Below are 17810 nucleotides of genomic sequence, written 5' to 3' on the forward strand. Positions count from 1 at the left end.
ATCAACCCGGGAAGAATCTCGTTGTAGTCCCTGTCGTTTGTTGTAGTCCTTAAAAACAAAATATCTCCATTTGCATTGAACTTTGAACGTCGTAGCTTCACAGATGTTGTTTATGGTCAAAGAGCAACATTACAAACTAACTAAAGTTAAAAAAGTGAAACCACCCCTTTAGAGGATTCTTGTTTGATTCGATTTGGTCTGGTTCCAAATATGATTGCAATTCCATTTGCATTTCTTAGATTCTTTTGATTTTGACCATTTTAATGGAAATGTTTGATTGTTAGAGCTCTGATTCACTTTGTGAATAAATGTGATTAAGCATTCCCTTGACTCAAGTTTAATGAAGATAGGGTAAATGCATCTTAACATTTTAGAACGAAAACGTCCCATAACATTTTGTTTTTAGCATCGTACCAAATACTGTCACTTACATCCTGGGTTGGTCCAAAAGCTAGAATTACGTTTCCAAATCTTTTGTAGTCAGCATACTGAAGATGTCCTGTCTCAGCATATACAGTCAAGAGAATTTGTGTTCTACATTAAGGGCATGTACCCACAAAACATAATGGATCTTTAGGGAGAGTACATTATTCCACTGAAAAATGGGCACTGCCTAAAGAACTGTTGCAAAACTGTGAGTGATTATTAAACCCTTCCTAGTATGGTTTGCAGTATCATCTCAGCAGCGTTCTTGTATAAATGCTTTGGCTCTTCCAAACACTTTTGATTCTTCTTCCTGATTGGTCATCAGGGACGTGACATATAAGCTGAAACCAAGCCTGAATGAAGAAGACAGCAGTATTACTCAGCTGGAGGGCTGTTTAGTGCATGCTCTGAATGATTCGTCCTTAGTGGAAGCTGTTCTGCTTTCAGAGTGACGTTTTCATATTATAAGACAGAAAAACACTAGATTCCTGCATTTGTGATATGCACTAAATTATGCTTTTTGGGATATTACCATTCATGTAGTGTGTAGTGTGAATGTAAAAGGTCTGCAAAGTTTCAAAGATCAGCAGATAAATGGAGTTTTTGTCTTTTAAAACAAAAGAAAAGATTCTGAACTGCCTGAAACCTATGTAGGTTTGTAACTAATTTGCATAATGCCAGCCCATTGGCTGCTTGCGAACAGCGTCTGCTTTGCCCCGCCCTCAAACACTGTAGCTGTGTCGTGTTGTTCATGTTGAGAAGACGCTGTTTTCTGCAAATCCACTTTGATGAGTTTGATACGGTAAAACCGACGCCATCTTTACTGTTTGATGTATCAAGCGCTGAGGAAGATCTGAAATTTAAGATATGCCAATGAGCATTTGGTTTCCGACCAATCACAACAGACTGGGACATCTGACCAATCAGATTCTCTCAGAAAGGTGGAGTTTAGATAGACCAAATCCTTGATCGAACCATTTCAGACACAGTATTAGCAATCTTTAAAGAGCTCATGAATTGAGAAATCAGCTTTTCCTTGAGGTTTTGTATATAAGAGGTCATCGTACTATAAACATATCCTATAAGTTTCAGAACTGAAAACTTCCTTGTTAGTCCAATAAAAGCATTTATTGACACCAGGCCCCGTGAACAACTCATCCCAGAATAGGTGAAACTCCGCCTTCGCAGAAGAAATCAACGCCTACTTCATCATTACAGCGTTAGCTCCGCCCACTGGTGTGTTAGTGAGATGAGAAGAGCGATACAGGACTAAAATAACATTACCTTTCAAAGCATCCTAATGCAGGAATATGGTTATTTGGTCTCAGTTGAGCTTTATTATTTGTATTCGGTACATTTCACTGTGGATTCTTTAGTAAATCAATCGCATTTCGGCGCAAACAGACTTTTACGATATGAACTCGACAGTAATGCAACAACATGTCAGTAACTGTGTTCATTCTAATGCCTGATCTGATATTAATGATTCATGTACAGTCACATGACGCTCTCTTTACAATCGCTGGAGCTGTCAATCAAACAGAGCAAGTTTATCAGGGACCAAAACTCTTGTTTTATTAAATGAATCCCTTATTTACATCATGTTTGCACTGCTAGTTACAATGAAAGCATTCGTTAGTGTGTAGAAATTGAGTTGCAATGACGAGGTCACTGCTTTCATGAGCTCAACAACATGTCTGTGATCGACTACATGTTCATCACTGCAACCTTTCATGCTGTGATCTAAATATAATACTTTTCACGATTAGTGAACCCTCAGAGCTGTAATAGTAAAAATGTGCTAAAAGAGAGAGTAATACTTGGTTATTTTAAATGGAAGGTTGTTATCCAATCACAGCAAGTGGGCGTTTACATTGAAGTCTCACAGCAGAAACGCCCCTTAAAACAGAGCGTTCAAATCAGGGTCGGAAAAATGCCTTTTATTTCTAAATTATGTCAATTTTTGATGTAAAAAGCTTACTAACATTATAAGTGCACCACAGGAAACATAAAACAACGCAGTTCATGACCCCTTTAAAATAACGTAACATGGGCACCTTAATCAACAGAAATATGCATGTTATGTTGAAATGTTCGGCGAGTATAAAATGAGGAATGCTTGAGAAATCTAGTTATGCTTCCAGCGTGTAAAACTGAGTAGAGGAATATGTGTTGCAATGGCCTGGTGACAGATCACTGGTCACATGAGACATTCATAGACATTTGCATTCTCAAGCCCCTGAACCGACTCGAGATCAAAACGGTGAGAGACTCCCACCCACTCCAGGCAGACTCAGACTGATCTGGTGCAACACAATGTTAATATGTATGCAACGCTGAAGAAAATGTAGAGATAGTACAGTATGTGCCAGACTACGGCTTCTGAAGGGAGCAAGCTCTCATCTTTGATCAAAAGAAGTGAGAAAGTGTTACAAGAGCCTTTTTCTTCAATATAGGGCAGTTGAGTTGGCTGCATAATTTTTTTTTTTTTTAGAGATTAAACATGTTCTTTGTTACATATTAAAGTTCTTCTGATCAGACTACTTGACGTCTTCAGCAGGATTAATCTTTATTTAAGACAAATTAGTCTAAAAGCACATTGAGTTTTGAAACCCTGTCCTTTAGTTCGTTGAAAAGTTTGAGGTCAGTAAGCTTTCATTTATTTAAATAAATTAATACTTTTACTCAGCGATGATGCATTACATTGATTAAAAAATTGTTGCAAAAAATATTTTAAATAAATGCTGTTCTTTTGAACTTTTTATTCATCAAGCGATCCTAAAAAAAATGTAGGTTTATAAGTGAAAGAAACTTTTCTCAAGGAATGAAAAGTTTGCTAGTAGATGTTTATTTTACGGTGTCACAAAAATTCAACACGCTTAGTGAATGAGAAATAGGATTTACAGAATGATGGCAAGCTTTGAAAGCTGTTCACTCGATTCATATTGAAAGAGGGATATTGGAAATACACCAGAGTTTTAGTGTAACAACTTTCTTCTGAAGGTTTAAGACCTTGTTGGTTTATAACGAGTGGAAACAGGTTAATATTGAGTCACGGACAAGTTTGAGAGGTTTTACCTCGACACCATTGATAGGTGCGCTTTTCTTTAATTGTGCTCTTTTTCCTGATATCTCCTCAGCTGCAGCTCTCAGATATCATTCATTTATGGTCAAATTAGGCAAGTCTGATGTTAAAGCTATGATAATGGAAGTTGCACTCCCCTTTTGTACCGTATATATGAGAGAAATGTCTTTGCAAACAAGAACAAATGTAGGACGGGGCTTGATTTTGTTTGTGGGGAATTGATTGGATGGTTGTGGTTTGCTATTGGTTGATCTCATTTGAGTGACATGTTGCCCCGCCCTCATCATCAGAGAAGAGAAGAGATGATGACGCAAGAGGAAGGGGAAGTTATTCTGATTGAAGATTATGAGGAACATGAATTCAAAACAATGATGTGCACAGATAAATCATTTGCAATATTCCATAAAAAATAAGACTTTAATGGTGTGAAATGATTCTGATTATGCACCCATTGAAGAATTGATTTGCACAATCAATCAGTTTTGATCAAGAACATTACAAATGAAATATAACCCGAGCACAATGCAAGGAATAGTTTGCATGCGTTTATTGTGTTCATGCATTCCTCCGTGAGTTGATGCGTCTGAGCAATGTAAAATATGTGTTCAGTGTTTCTCATAGCATTCCTTGTAGTTCTTGGAAAATTATGTACATTTCTCCTTAGGAATATACCATGTGTACATAAGTGCACTCTTAAAAATAAAGTTTTTTATCAGCATTGATGGTTCCATGAAGAACCTTTAACATCCATGGAATCTTTATTTCTTTATATTGGGAAAAAAGGTCTTTAGATTTTTCAAACATTCTTCACACAGAAAAAAAAAAGGTTCTTTTTAAAAACTCTTCACTGAAGTTCTTCAACGGCATCGATGTGAAACCCACTTTTTAGAACCTTTATTTTTAAGAGTGTAAGAAGCATCGATCTCAGTGAATCTTCAAAGAAACTTCACAAACTGAGACTCTCATTCTAAGTCTCATGTGTCATGAGCTGATAATGCCGTCTCATCGATATGGATTGCTCTGCACGTCTATTTATTCACTCTTCAAAGCTATTTTTACTTTAGAGAGTTAGTTGATGCCAAAGGGAAGGGATAAAGATAGTCAGTCTAATTTAAGCTCTGATTAATATTCATCTGAATTGAGGCTAGAGGAGCTGGCTGCTTTTGTCATGTATTTTTGGGACATTACCTGATTATTTTGCTGTAATTGAAGCACATTATCAGCTCTCCTTTAGTGAACTGTTACCAAGTAAAGGATGGATTGATCTGATACTGAGCTTTATCAGACTACGATGCTGGACTGGCTGTCAGTGTTTAATTCTCTATATATATCAGTTACATCTCAGTTTATTTTGAACATGCATTTAGGATAAGCTTCTTATTGCATGCTAAGACCAAATATGATTCAGCTATATAAAGACAACAGTGTGATTATTCAGCTCAAGTTTGCACTATCCCATAGTGTTAGTGGAGTCAAATCAATAATATTGCTGGACATTATGTTTTAGACGTGTAATACAGTGCTGTCTGACTTCAGATGAACAATGATGTATTGTATGCTAATTTCCCCATCAGCAGGTAATAGTGAGTTTCGAGTATCACTTTCCTTGGTTACATTTGCTGAGACTACATATCAAATTTGTGTTGCCCCAAGCAGCTGTAAAAGAGAAGGTCATCATGGATTTTAACAGGTAGACAGTTTTTTTTTTCAAAAAAACAATGAGAACAAAATATGGTTCTCCTTTCTGAATTTGGAGAGTTTTATAAGTAAAACTGCACATTCCCAGTGGACAGACTCCTTGTTTCTGTAACAACAAGTCACAAATCCCTAAAATGGGATTTTGAAATGCTTTCAAAATTCTTTCTGCTGATTAAATATTTATATCTGTCTCCGTACTTTGTGTCCATATTAGCTTGCAATACTTGCTATTTATAATCTCTCTTAAGACCTTGACTGTTTCAAATGTGCAGCGAGTGTTTTGCCTCTGTTTTGTCTGCTAAGCAAGTTCAATGTTGAGGATATTTTTAGAGGAAAGTCGTGTCTTTTTAAAATGGGTCACTACCTTTTTAACTTGCTTAAATTAGTAATATATTTGTAGTACATCTTTGTATGAACCAAATGGTTGAATTATAGAGAAACAAAGACGAATTAAAGAAGACCTATTATGCTCTTTTAAGTCTTGATGTTATTTTTGAGCTCTACTAGAACAGGTTTTCCTGCATGAATGTTGTTTTTTTTTTCCTCATATTCTCCATTGTTGCAGCTCCTCTCTTCCCAGTCTGTCAGTAACGCTCTGTTTAGTTCCTGTCTCTATGAAGCCCCTCCTTCTGAAAAGCACAATGTGCTCTGATTGGTCGGCTGGAGCAGTGTGTTGTGATTGGTGTTCGGGAAATGCCCCGCCCCTTACCATAACCGCCAGTTTCAACACACTACTAACTAACTCAACCAGGCCCCGCCCCTTTATTCTGCGTATGCTGTGGGCGGGAATTATTGTAATATAATTATTGTATTTTATCATGGTACGGGCGTCACGGTTCAGTGCATACAGTCTGTAACAGGGCGATCCACACTCCAATCCAGAAGGGGGCGCACATGGTAATGCAATGCTGTTTGCTAACCACCACGACAGGAAGAAGCACAGATACAATCAATGCTTAAATATGTTTAACCCTGCGTTCCGTTCGGAAGGGCTCATCCCTATTCCCAAATCCCTTCGAAAGGGTTTACCCTCAGGAGTGAGAACTTCAAAGGGATGAAGGGTATAAAAAATATTTTTTTGGAACGCATCTTGACGAGATAATCAATCGCAATCAGTCGCACATTTTGTACGATGAGTAGATTGTGCAAGCTGCTCCTTTTTAACTTTATTTTATTTATTTATTATTGGTTTATCGCATCATATTGTATATTGTGTCTATGTATTTGAAACATTTGATTGGACTAATAAAGGTAGCTGTGAAGTATTTTTGTTGAAGTACAATGTCGTTTTGACCATAATAATGCACCAAATCTAACTAAGTATAAATATTACAGTAGTATAGAAAAATACTATACATACATTTATTGGTAAAATCGAACTGTACCCATTCTGTGGTGCCAAACAACTTCTCTTTGCAAAGGATCATGGGGGCCTGAAGTGTCCATCAGTTATAATCCTTAATTCCGAAGGGCCCTTTGAAGTGGCCAGATTTGAGCACTTCGGTTTGGCGGCCATGATTGTTTTCGCTCCGAAGTGCCCTTTGGAGGGCGATTATATTCCCGTTTGGAACGCACCATTGGTGTAATCTCTCACCAGTGTTTCAACCGCGGAAAGATATCAATAAAACAGCTTGAGAATAATATCTCGCGTAGCGTTACATTTACCTCAGGCAAGTCATTTAGTGTCCGCAGCATGTTAGTTCACTAGAGAAATGAACTCTAGAGGGCAACATTTCACTAAATTTAATGTACTTTATTAACTTTATTAACCCAGTCCAACTTCAGAGGTGATGAGGAAATCTCCCACTTGAAGCCAGCTGACCAGCGGTACACTGAGATCCAGATTGGATTTGGAGCTGTAATGAATTCGGTAGACCCACACAGGTCAGGTCCCTACTCTATAAAGGTGGCCTACTTTATAGAGTAGGGACAATCCCTTTATCTTGGATGATGGCTTGAAATTGGGAAAGGGGGCCAAGATTGGAAGCTTTTTCTTGGCTCACATATGGGACAATTAGCTCTCTCTTTCCCTCTTTCTCTGTGCGTCTTTCAATTAGAGCTTTAGTAAGTGTGTAACAAGGAGTTCACTGAGAAGTGGCCCTGCTGAGAGTTTTCTGAGCTAGCGCTATTGAACTTTCTTCTCAAATTTCAACTTCACAGGTCTTGGATCTGATTTGTAGATAAAGTTTCACCAGTCGAGTCGGTCATGTTAAATCAATTTGGATTTTAACTCTTAAAGATAAAAGATATTAAAAAAGATATTAATGTTTTCTTTTTTTCCCCATTAAGAAGTTATTAGCTTCCGGGAATGAACACGTCACAATATTCATCATTTAAATAATTAATATGCAGAATAAAGGGGCGGGGCCTGGTTGAGTTAGTTAGTAGTGTGTTGAAACTGGCGGTTATGGTAAGGGGCGGGGCATTTCCCAAACACCAATCACAACACACTGCTCCAGCCGGCCAATCAGAGCACATTGTGCTTTTTCAGAAGGAGGGGCTTCATAGAGACAGGAACTAAACAGAGCGTTACTGACAGACTGGGAAGAGAGGAGCTGAACAATGGAGAATATGAGGAGAATAATCAACCTGTTCTAGTAGAGCACAAAAACATCATCAAGACTTCTAAAAGGGCATAATTGCATCTTTAAAGGCCTGCAACACACTCTTTAAGCTCATTAGGCTACGTTGGTAATCATTTGCAATGTTTATCTGTAATTTATTGTGACTGTTTTGAGAGCATAATGTATAAGTTTACTTGGAAGATGTTAAATTTGATTCAGAACAGCAATGCTGCTTTTTTTCCTGCCAAACCTGTTGCCGTGATACATTTTAAAGTTTGGCTTGTTATAACACACATTTAGTAAAACAAATATCTATTTAATTGCTTTATACATTTATTGTAGTTTTCTATAGTGGGTTACTGACGGTTAACGTAAATTTAAAATGAACATTTTCTTTTATTGAGTACACTGTTGTTCAAAACTTTGCAGTCAGTAAGATGTATTTTTGAAATTGATAGATTTATTCAGCACATTACAATGATCTAAAGTGAAGGAAAGACATTTATAATGATACAAATTCAAATAAATGCTGTTCTTTTGAACTTTCTATTCATCAAAGAATCCTCAAAAAAAAAAAAGTATCATTTTCACAAAAATATGAAACAGTTTTCAACAGTGATACACTCTAAAAAATGCTGGGTTAAAAACAACCCAAGTTGGGTTGAAAATGGACAAACCCAGCAATTGGGTTGTTTTAACCCAGTGGTTTAACTCAACTGTTGTATAAAAATTACTGTATTTCTTGCTTAAAATGAAGCCAAAATATGCTGGAAATTAACATTTATTAATATGTTTAATAAATGAGCATTTATTAAATAAGATAATGAATAATAAACAATAAACATTTATTAAATTGCTTATTAATAAATGTACACCTTTTGATTATTATTGTTGCCTCTAGTAATTATGTGTCTGATTTTTAATTTCTCACCTATTTTGGATTCATTTTAAGCCAGACATATAGTCATCTTTAATCAGTAGTTGGGTTAAATAAAACTACCCAGCAGGTTGGGCAAACATTTAACCCAACCACTGGGTTAAAACAACCCAATTACTGGGTTTGTCCATTTTCAACCCAACTCGGGTTGTTTTTAACCAAACATTTTTTAGAGTGTAATAATCAGAAATTAGGGATGCACGATATATCGGCCACAATATCGGTATCGGCCGATATATGTTAATTTTTAATGTTATCGTTATCGGAAAGAAAATTTGGCCAATATATTAAAGCTGATAAATAATGAATTATTTCCTTCAGATGCATGCTGTACACCATGATGGTTTTGAATTGCTTGAAATATGATTGAAAATCACTTAAAAAAGGAAAATACTATAGTGCAACATATAAGCTACTCAAAATTATAATGAGAAAGAACATTATAAGTGTGTGTTTGGGACATTGCTTTTAATGGTGACACTTTTGTTTTTGTAATCAGGCTGTCAAAAATATATTAAAAAATTGGATTTGGATTTAGATTTATCAGCCAATATATCGGTTATCGGCGTTCAAATATAAAGAATTATCGGTTATCGGCCGAAATTTTCATATAGGTGCATCTCTATCAGAAATGTTTCTTGAGCATCAAATCAAGAATGATTTCTGAAGGATCATGTGACACTGAAGACTGGAGTAATGATGCTGAAAATTCAGGAATAAATTACACTTTACTATATATTCACATAGAATACAGCTATTTTAAATTGTAATAATATTTCTCAGTATTAGAAATCAAATCAGTGTAGACTTGGTGAGCAGAAGACTTTTCTTTTTTCTTTTTTCAAAAACATTAAAAAATCATAACCAACCCAAACTTTTTGCAGTGCAAATTTTGTTTTAAAGTGAAATGAAACATTCATAAATTATATATATTTTTTCAAGTGCTTTGTAAATTAGTTTTTGTGTGTGTGTGTATATATATATATATGTGTGGATTAAGTTAAATGCTAAATGTTATGAAACTATGCTTCTCCATGGTCAGAGACCAGCAGGGTTGATCTGTTCACAGTTGTTGTTTTCTCCTATAAAGTATTCAGTATATTAGTGCTTCAGCCTCTGGACAACATTCAGAGTGAACTGCTCTCACAGTAGACCCTACACTTTATATCTTCACCCAATGACGTACATTTGTGTTCTGAATCAGCTGATTCTCAACTAACTCCACTGCTGTTTCTGGGTCACACACTGAGTGCACAAACAAACCACTCCACTCTTAAATGAGCTGCCATCCAGCCTTACCTCAGATACTGACCCACAACACTACAGCGCTGCAGACACTGCTGAGGCCGACAGTAATGCGAGTCGTGATGTTCAGACACTATTGAGCCGAATCGATCCACGGTTCATTCATCCTTTCCGGCCTTTCGCATTATAGGAAAAGCTTCACTGTGTAAGCCAACGCTGCTTTCCTCCTCCTCCTCCTCCTCATTTAAAGGGATTGTGGATGAATTTATCCACCCTTTTGTTTTCTTGTGAAGAATCTCTAATGATGCAGCTCTTCTTTATACAGTGACGGATCATAATGGCAATTTTTGTCAAAAAAAAAAAAAAAAGGTCTATTTTAGAAGCCTTATGATAATGTTACATGATAATGAATAAACTGAAAATCAGATTTTTTTTCCTATTCAGCATTCGATGGGTTTGATTCCCAGGGAATGCAATATTAGTTGATTTGAGATGTTCACCAAGGCTGCATTTATAAGATTAAATATTTAATAAATTTTAAATATTATTACAATTTAAGATAGCCGTTTTCTATGTGAATATAAAGTAAATTGTAATTTATTCCTGTGATCAAAGCTGAATTTTCAGCATCATTACTCCAGTCTTCAGTGTCACATGATCCTTCAGAAATCATTCTGATATGATGATTTGATGCTCAAGAAACATTTCTGATTATTGTCAGTGTTGGAAACAGTTTTGCTGCTTCAGGTTTTTGTGAAAATGTGCACTGTAAAAAAAGATTTTTCGAAATTGCAAATAATACATTTTACAGAAAAATGCTACTACAATCTTTCTACTTCAAAATATGATGTTTAATTCAATGTCTTGCTTGCCGTTTTTTGTGTGTGTGTGTGTAATTTGTGCAATTTTAATAGCAATTTTAGTAAATCCTGCACCAAATGTTTTTCAGTGCGATACATTTTTTTTTTTTTTTCAGGATTCCTTTATTAGAATGTTCAAAAGATCAGCAATTATTTGAAAACATTGTAACACTGTAACTGTCAAAAATATCTTACTGACCCTCAAACTTTAGAACCATATATTACAGTATATAGTGCACAATATATTATATTATTTTTTATTATTATTTTATTTTATTATTATAATATATTTTAATTTATTTTTTTTATTTTATTTTATTGCATTTTTATTATTTTATTTTATTTTATTTTTAATATATTATTTTAATTTAGTTTATTTTATTATTTTTATTTTATTACATTTTTATGATTTTATTTTATTATAATATAATATTTTTATTTATTTTTATTTTATTTTTTATTTATGATTTTATGTTAATTATTTTAGTTGTTGTTTTGTTTTATTATTTTAGTTTATTTTTTATTAAAATATATTATTTTAATTTATTTTAGTTTATTTTTATAAATTTTTCATTTTATTTATTTTTTATTTTTTAATTATTATTTTATTAGTTTAGTTTCATTTATAGTTTTATTTATTTTATTTTATTTTACTTTAAATTCAGACATAATTATATTAGACTTCAAATTTCTCCTTTCATTTTACCTAAAAAAAAAACAACAACTTGAGGGTGAGTAAATAATGACAGCATTTTCAGTTTTGAGTGAACTATCCCTTTAAATGAGGACGAGTGAAGCAGGTCTGGATTAAACAGTGGAGCATCTCTCTCTGTCTCTCTCTTCCTCCTTCCCTCAGTGCGCATGTCGTACAGAAGAGAAGAAGAACATCCTGATCTATATTTAGAGGCAAAGACAGAAAAAGACTCCTCAAGGCCCAACATCACCACCTCCACATCTACACCCCTCCAAACATTCAAATCAAGGACACTGCTCCGTCTTTCAGATGAATTGAATGTATAATTCATATATGCCGGCCATTAGACAACCTGGTTTCAATTTTGTGGAGCCTGAGAAAGATGGAGCGAGGAAGGGAGGGAATCTGGGAGAAGGAAGCGCTCCGTGCTTTGCATGCTAAGATGCTTTTTGTTTCAAGGCTGCTTCTCTCTGGTAATGCTCTGGCTCTGTTGAAACAGACACATCCAGGCAGGATGAATATTCCCAGCATTCACAGCGACAGAGTAAACAATAGCAGCGCGATTTGTTCTGCTCAGGGTATCAGTGGTTCTCTCAGTAATGGCGTTCAGCAGATGTCATCACGGCTTAGATTCATTTGATGACCTGTTACACAACGCCACAGGCTGCTGTTCGCTTCGAGAGCTTGAGCTGATCAGAGTTAAAGTGGAGGTCACACAAAAATTACATTTTGATCATTTATTCACCTTCATGTTGCTCCAAACCTGTATGACTTTCTTTCTTCCAAGAGAGATCCGAGCTGCTCTCGATGGGAATCAAAAACGACAAAATAGAGCAATTATTTTCAACATTTTCTTTTGTCAAATCAACTTTGGTAATTAATGTGTTTTTGCACAGTAAAATCCCCAGAGTCCCTCTCTAAATAGTGTTAAAATAACACTGAAGCAGGGTTAAAGTTAATGAGATAATTAAGCAATTAATAAGGCTGTGACTGAAGTCTTGTTTCTCTTTTCTTCAGTGATTCTGCTTGTTAACAGCAGGCGTTCATCACTAATGCACAATCATCACTTAATTAATTGCTTAATTATCTCATTTACTTCATTGCTTCAGTAACTCTATTTAGAGAGGGACCATATGTACTCTGAGCAGAAATGATTTAATCTGGAGATTTTGCTGTGTTGATTAAATCAATCGCCTTCATTGTATTAACTAAAATTTTTAATTTCAATGAACTCAAAATGTTCAGGCAACTTACTTTTTAAGTTAAACCAGGAATTATTTATTTACAGTGTATAAATTATGCACTATATTACCTTATATTATAAGACATATTTATATTGATATACACATATATTGATATTTTTTTCTGAATTCAATACAAGCTTTGTGTAAGCAATCCGTGTTATTTTAGTATCTTTGAGATACTATTATAGTTTTTAATCATTTGAATTAATTTTTATTTTTATATTTTCTGTTTTAGTTATTTAAAATGCATTATTTGTTATTTATTTTTAAGTTTTTCTTTTTAAAATACAGTTTTTATTCCTTTTTTTATTTAAGTTTTAGTTATTTTACCTGGTTGCCATAAAATTTTGAGTTCATTGAAATTAAAAATTTGAGTTAATACAAAGAAAGAGAGATTTAGAAACTCCAAATATTGTCATAGTTAATCTTAGTTGAAAAGATTAGATGATTTTTTTTTTTAGCTGAAATAAAATAAGTTTGTGTGTGTATATATATATATAGTGCTTTATTATGTATATATAAAAAAATATATATTTATATTAAATTAAAAATATATAAATTATATTAAAGATAACAAAATATAATTTGTTAGATATACGTGTGTGTGTATTTATACACAGTACACACACATATATTATGTAAACAGACTTTTATTTTGGATGCAATCAATCGTCTGCTGTTTTAAAAAGACATGACGATGAATAATAATAAGAATTTTAATCACTATCATTGAATTAGATAATATTTCCCCCTGTGGTTGTTCAATGTTCTGCGTGTTTGTTTGCAAACAGATGGGATGAAATGATTGAATTATTAAGCGTTGAACAGTTGGTGTATATGAAGCTCAGTGATGGTTTAGTCACATGTTCTCAGCACTTAATCACATATTGTTGTCTTACAGATCCACGGTTAGTCATTAACCACCATTTCAGTGCCACGAGGAAGCGCTCAGGTTTATTCTGGGCGTTTAATTCGGTCTTCAGCTTTGTGTAATTTCTGCCAGAACAAGCTTCATCTGCCACTCATCTGCTTGGCCTCAGTTCACCCCAGATAACATGACAGACGGATTCGCTCCCAGATGAGTCTTCATGTGTGCTGTAAGGATCAGCTTTCACCACTGAGTATTCGGAGATTATTATTAATCACAAAAACGTCTCTGGTTCTCAGAGAAACATCAAATCCTTGCTTGATTTTATAGGAGTCACGAAACGCTGTCCATCACCTTTATGGATTATGAGAGCAGTAATATCAGAGAGTGTTATAGAAATGCTGGTGTCTGTCTCAACTAAAATTGAAACAATTTGAACTAAAATTGCTATTAAAATTGCAAAGTAAATCCTGCACCAAATGTTTTTCAGTGCGATACATTTTTTTTTTTTTTTTAGGATTCCTTTAATAGAATGTTCAAAAGATCAGCAATTATTTGAGAATATTGTAACACTGTCAAAAAAAATCTTACTGACCCTCAAACTTTAGAACCATATATTACAGTATATAGTGCACAATATAGCACACAATATGCTTTTTATTTGATTTATTTTTTATTTTATTTTATTTTAATTATTTTTATTTTTTTTTTATTATTTTAGTTTAGTTCATTATTTTTATTTTATTTTATTATTATAATATTTTAATTTATTTTACTTTATTTTTATTTTTTATTTGTTATTTTTATTAATTTTATTTTATTTGTTTTTATTATTTTTTATTTTTAGTTGTTATTTTTTTATTTTATTTGTTATTTTATTTTATTTTTTATTTTATTTTTTGTTTGTATTGTTTTTTTATTTTAATTTATTTTATTTTATTTGTTATTTTATTTTATTTTTTATTTTATTTTATTTATTTTTTATTTTATTTTTTGTTTTTATTGTTTTATTTTTATTTATTATTTTTATTTATTTTATTTTTTATGAGATTATGAGAGCAGTAATATCAGACAGTGTTACAGAAATGTTGGTGTCTGTCAGACTTGCATAATTTTGTCTCTCATGCCATCTAGAGGACAATCTGAAAAAATGTTTATTAACCATCCTGGCATATGAAACACAAGCAGTTTATTGAACCCAGTGTTATTTTAGTATCATTAAGAAACTAGTTGATTATTATATATCTTTTTAAATTATTATTAATATTTTTATTTGTATATTTTCTGTTTTCAAAGTTTTAGTAATTTTGCTGTGTGACGTGTGTGTGTGTATATATATATATATATATATATATATATATATATATATATATATATATATATATATATATATATATATATATATATATATATAAAATACATACACACACACACACACACACACACACACAATAGCCCCACCTTATGGTCATTTTTGGTTACTAACAGTCTTGGACGTGTTTATTTCCACAGCTGTCCACTGCAATCTGACCCAGAATGGGATCGACCATCAGGTGTGCGCAGAGGAAGTGACATCACACCGGGAGGAAGTGTCTGTTGATCATGGACTGGATGACGACAGTCTGGGGTTTCTGGACCAGAGTCCTGGTTTCCAGCACAGATCTCCACCCCAGCGCTCCGTCTCCGAATCGGAGCTCTCCAGGGTGAGAACAGAGACACGACCGTCATTATAAACACTTCTGGAATTACTGTTCAAACGTCTGGGGTTAATATGTGTTTTTAATATTTCTGAAAGAGCCTCTTCTGCTCACCGATTATTTGATCAAAAATACAGTAAAAACAGTGAAATATTATTCCAGTGTAAATCAGCTGTTTTCTATGTGAATATACAGTAAAGTGTAATTTATTCCTGTGATCAAAGCTGAATTTTCAGCATCATTACTCCAGTCTTCAGTGTCACGTGATCCTTCAAAAATCATTCTAATATGATGATTTGCTGCTCAAGAAACATTTATGATTATTATCAATGTTGAAAAATAGTTTAATATTTTTGTGGAAACTGTCATACATTGTTTTTCAGGATTCTTTGATGAATAGAAATCTCAAAAAACAGCATTCATTTGAAATAGAAATCTTTTATAACATTATAAATGTCTTTACTGTCACTTTGGATCACTTTATTATTGCCTTTTTTCCCTGTCACGTATTTTAGCAATAAATAAGGTATCATTCGAAACACTCAAAATTCGTCCTGTGAAAACCATTTTAAAATTGTGAAATAATGGAAACAGTGCTTTAAAACCATTTAGCAGCTCAATTTTTGTGAAATCAACTTCACGTCTGGAACACAACTTGGTTAGACATTTTGCTTTGATTTTCTAGGCCACATTTTGTAAAATATATATTTTGTATACAGTGATAAATATTTAGTTCAGTGCATTTGATCAGGCTTCATCTCTGGCCACGATTAACCAGCAGCATCTAAAAATTCTTGCCAATTTTTCTTATTATTGTATACTTGAATATTACAAAAGGAAGTCCTTATCTCATCTGCCATCTTGTAAGAGGAGATCGATTTTGTTCATTTCTTTGAGACGCATGTAAGTTGTCCAGCAGGACAGAAATCACTTCAGGTGTCATATATTATAATAATGTTGTCGTGCATCTGTGACTTGATCTGGAGCAATGGATGAATCTCATGAAGAAATACCCGGATCATATTTCACATTTAGTAAGTGATGCAGAGTTTAACTTTCAGAAGAGAGAAGTTGAATAATTGTTCTCTCTGTACCAGGGTTATTATTGTTAAATAAAACTATTAAAAACTATTAAAACTGACTAAAATAAATGCAAACTAAATAAATACTGACTAAAACCAAAACTGAAATAAAAATAAATCTTAATAGCAGTATAAAAACCTAATAAAATGACAAAAGCACATCATAAAATGACTAAAAAATAAACTAAAATGAAAACACAAATCTCTGTCCACACCAGGGATGTTGTCATTAACTAAAACTGAAGCTATTCAAAACTGTTCATTGAAATGAAGCTGAAATAAAATAAAATACCAATATTAGATGAAAAACTGTAAAAATATCAATAATCTGAAATAAGTTTAAGTTGAAGCAAAAAAATAAAAATAAAAAATAAAACTAACAAAAACTGAAATAAGAATAAATTAAACCTAAATAGCAATGTGCTTTTGTTATTTAAAACTTAACTTAATAAAAAAATATAACTTAAAACATGAAAATAAAACTAATTAAAAATAATAAAACTGCTCTGTACCTTAAACTTCAGTGGCATCACAAATGTTTTTATTGTTCATCTTTTCACCACAAGATGGCGCTCTAATGCACAGATTCTGCATTTAACTCAGATTTAAACCGTCCATCTGTCTTGTTAAACATACATGTATTGTGCATCATATATGAACTCCTAAGCAATGCATATGAGAAACAAACACGTTTTAAAAAATGAATCAAATCATCATTCCATCAAACCACAAAATAATAAAAATGCATTTTGTCATTTTCACCGACGCCATATATTATCTCCTCCATCTTTAATATAAATATTTCTCATATCGGTCACCCCTTCAGATCATAATCCTCTAATATGAGTTCTGTTGTCGTAGATGATGATGATGATGATTCTTGTGTGTTATGCATTCATATCTTCAAGTCATCATGCTTTGTTGCTATAGTAACATGAGAATTCTTGAATTGTCTAATTATACCAAGGACAGAATGGCTGTGACAGTGTGTGTGTGTGTGTGTGTTATCATTTAAAATCTCACTTCCTCCCCTCATCTGTCACTCATCTCAGTTTAATTGGCTGGGAATCCTCCTATAAATTCATTCCCACCTGCAGGAACTCCGGAGTCTCCATCCTCTGAACTTCTGAAAGTCTTCCGTGAAATGGCGCTCGCGGCGGTGTCAGTGTACTTTGTATATTAAAGCTCATCAATCCTTTCGTAAGACTGTGTCAGCGATGGCGTCTCGGTGGCAGATATCTCGGGTTAATTATCCGGCTGCTGTTTTTAGTCGGGCTGTGACTCTCGGCCCACTGGAGCTGGTTTCTACCGACTCAGCGTCTGTTTGTTTGCGGAGCTGAATTAGCTGCTTCCTAAAGGTAGTGTACACTTCAGCTCACTGCGGCCTCTGAATTCAGCTCACGCCGTACT

General features: G+C 33.7%; 1 protein-coding gene across 3 annotated transcripts in view; it reads left to right on the forward strand.

Annotated features, from left to right (window-relative positions):
• The window catches only part of samd12 (sterile alpha motif domain containing 12), a 117741-nt gene that overhangs the window by 1971 nt on the left and 97960 nt on the right, over positions 1–17810 (forward strand). For 2 of the 3 annotated variants that reach the window (XM_067361439.1, XM_067361437.1), the window contains exon 2: positions 15134–15324. In XM_067361439.1, the coding sequence (XP_067217540.1) occupies positions 15134–15324 (191 nt within the window). Of the gene's footprint in view, positions 1–13654; positions 13851–15133; positions 15325–17810 lie in introns of all 3 variants that reach the window. The other variant, XM_067361440.1, reaches the window with a different exon arrangement.

This window comes from Chanodichthys erythropterus, chromosome 15 (genome assembly GCF_024489055.1).
Source record: "Chanodichthys erythropterus isolate Z2021 chromosome 15, ASM2448905v1, whole genome shotgun sequence".
NCBI classification, from domain to species: Eukaryota; Metazoa; Chordata; class Actinopteri; order Cypriniformes; family Xenocyprididae; genus Chanodichthys; species Chanodichthys erythropterus.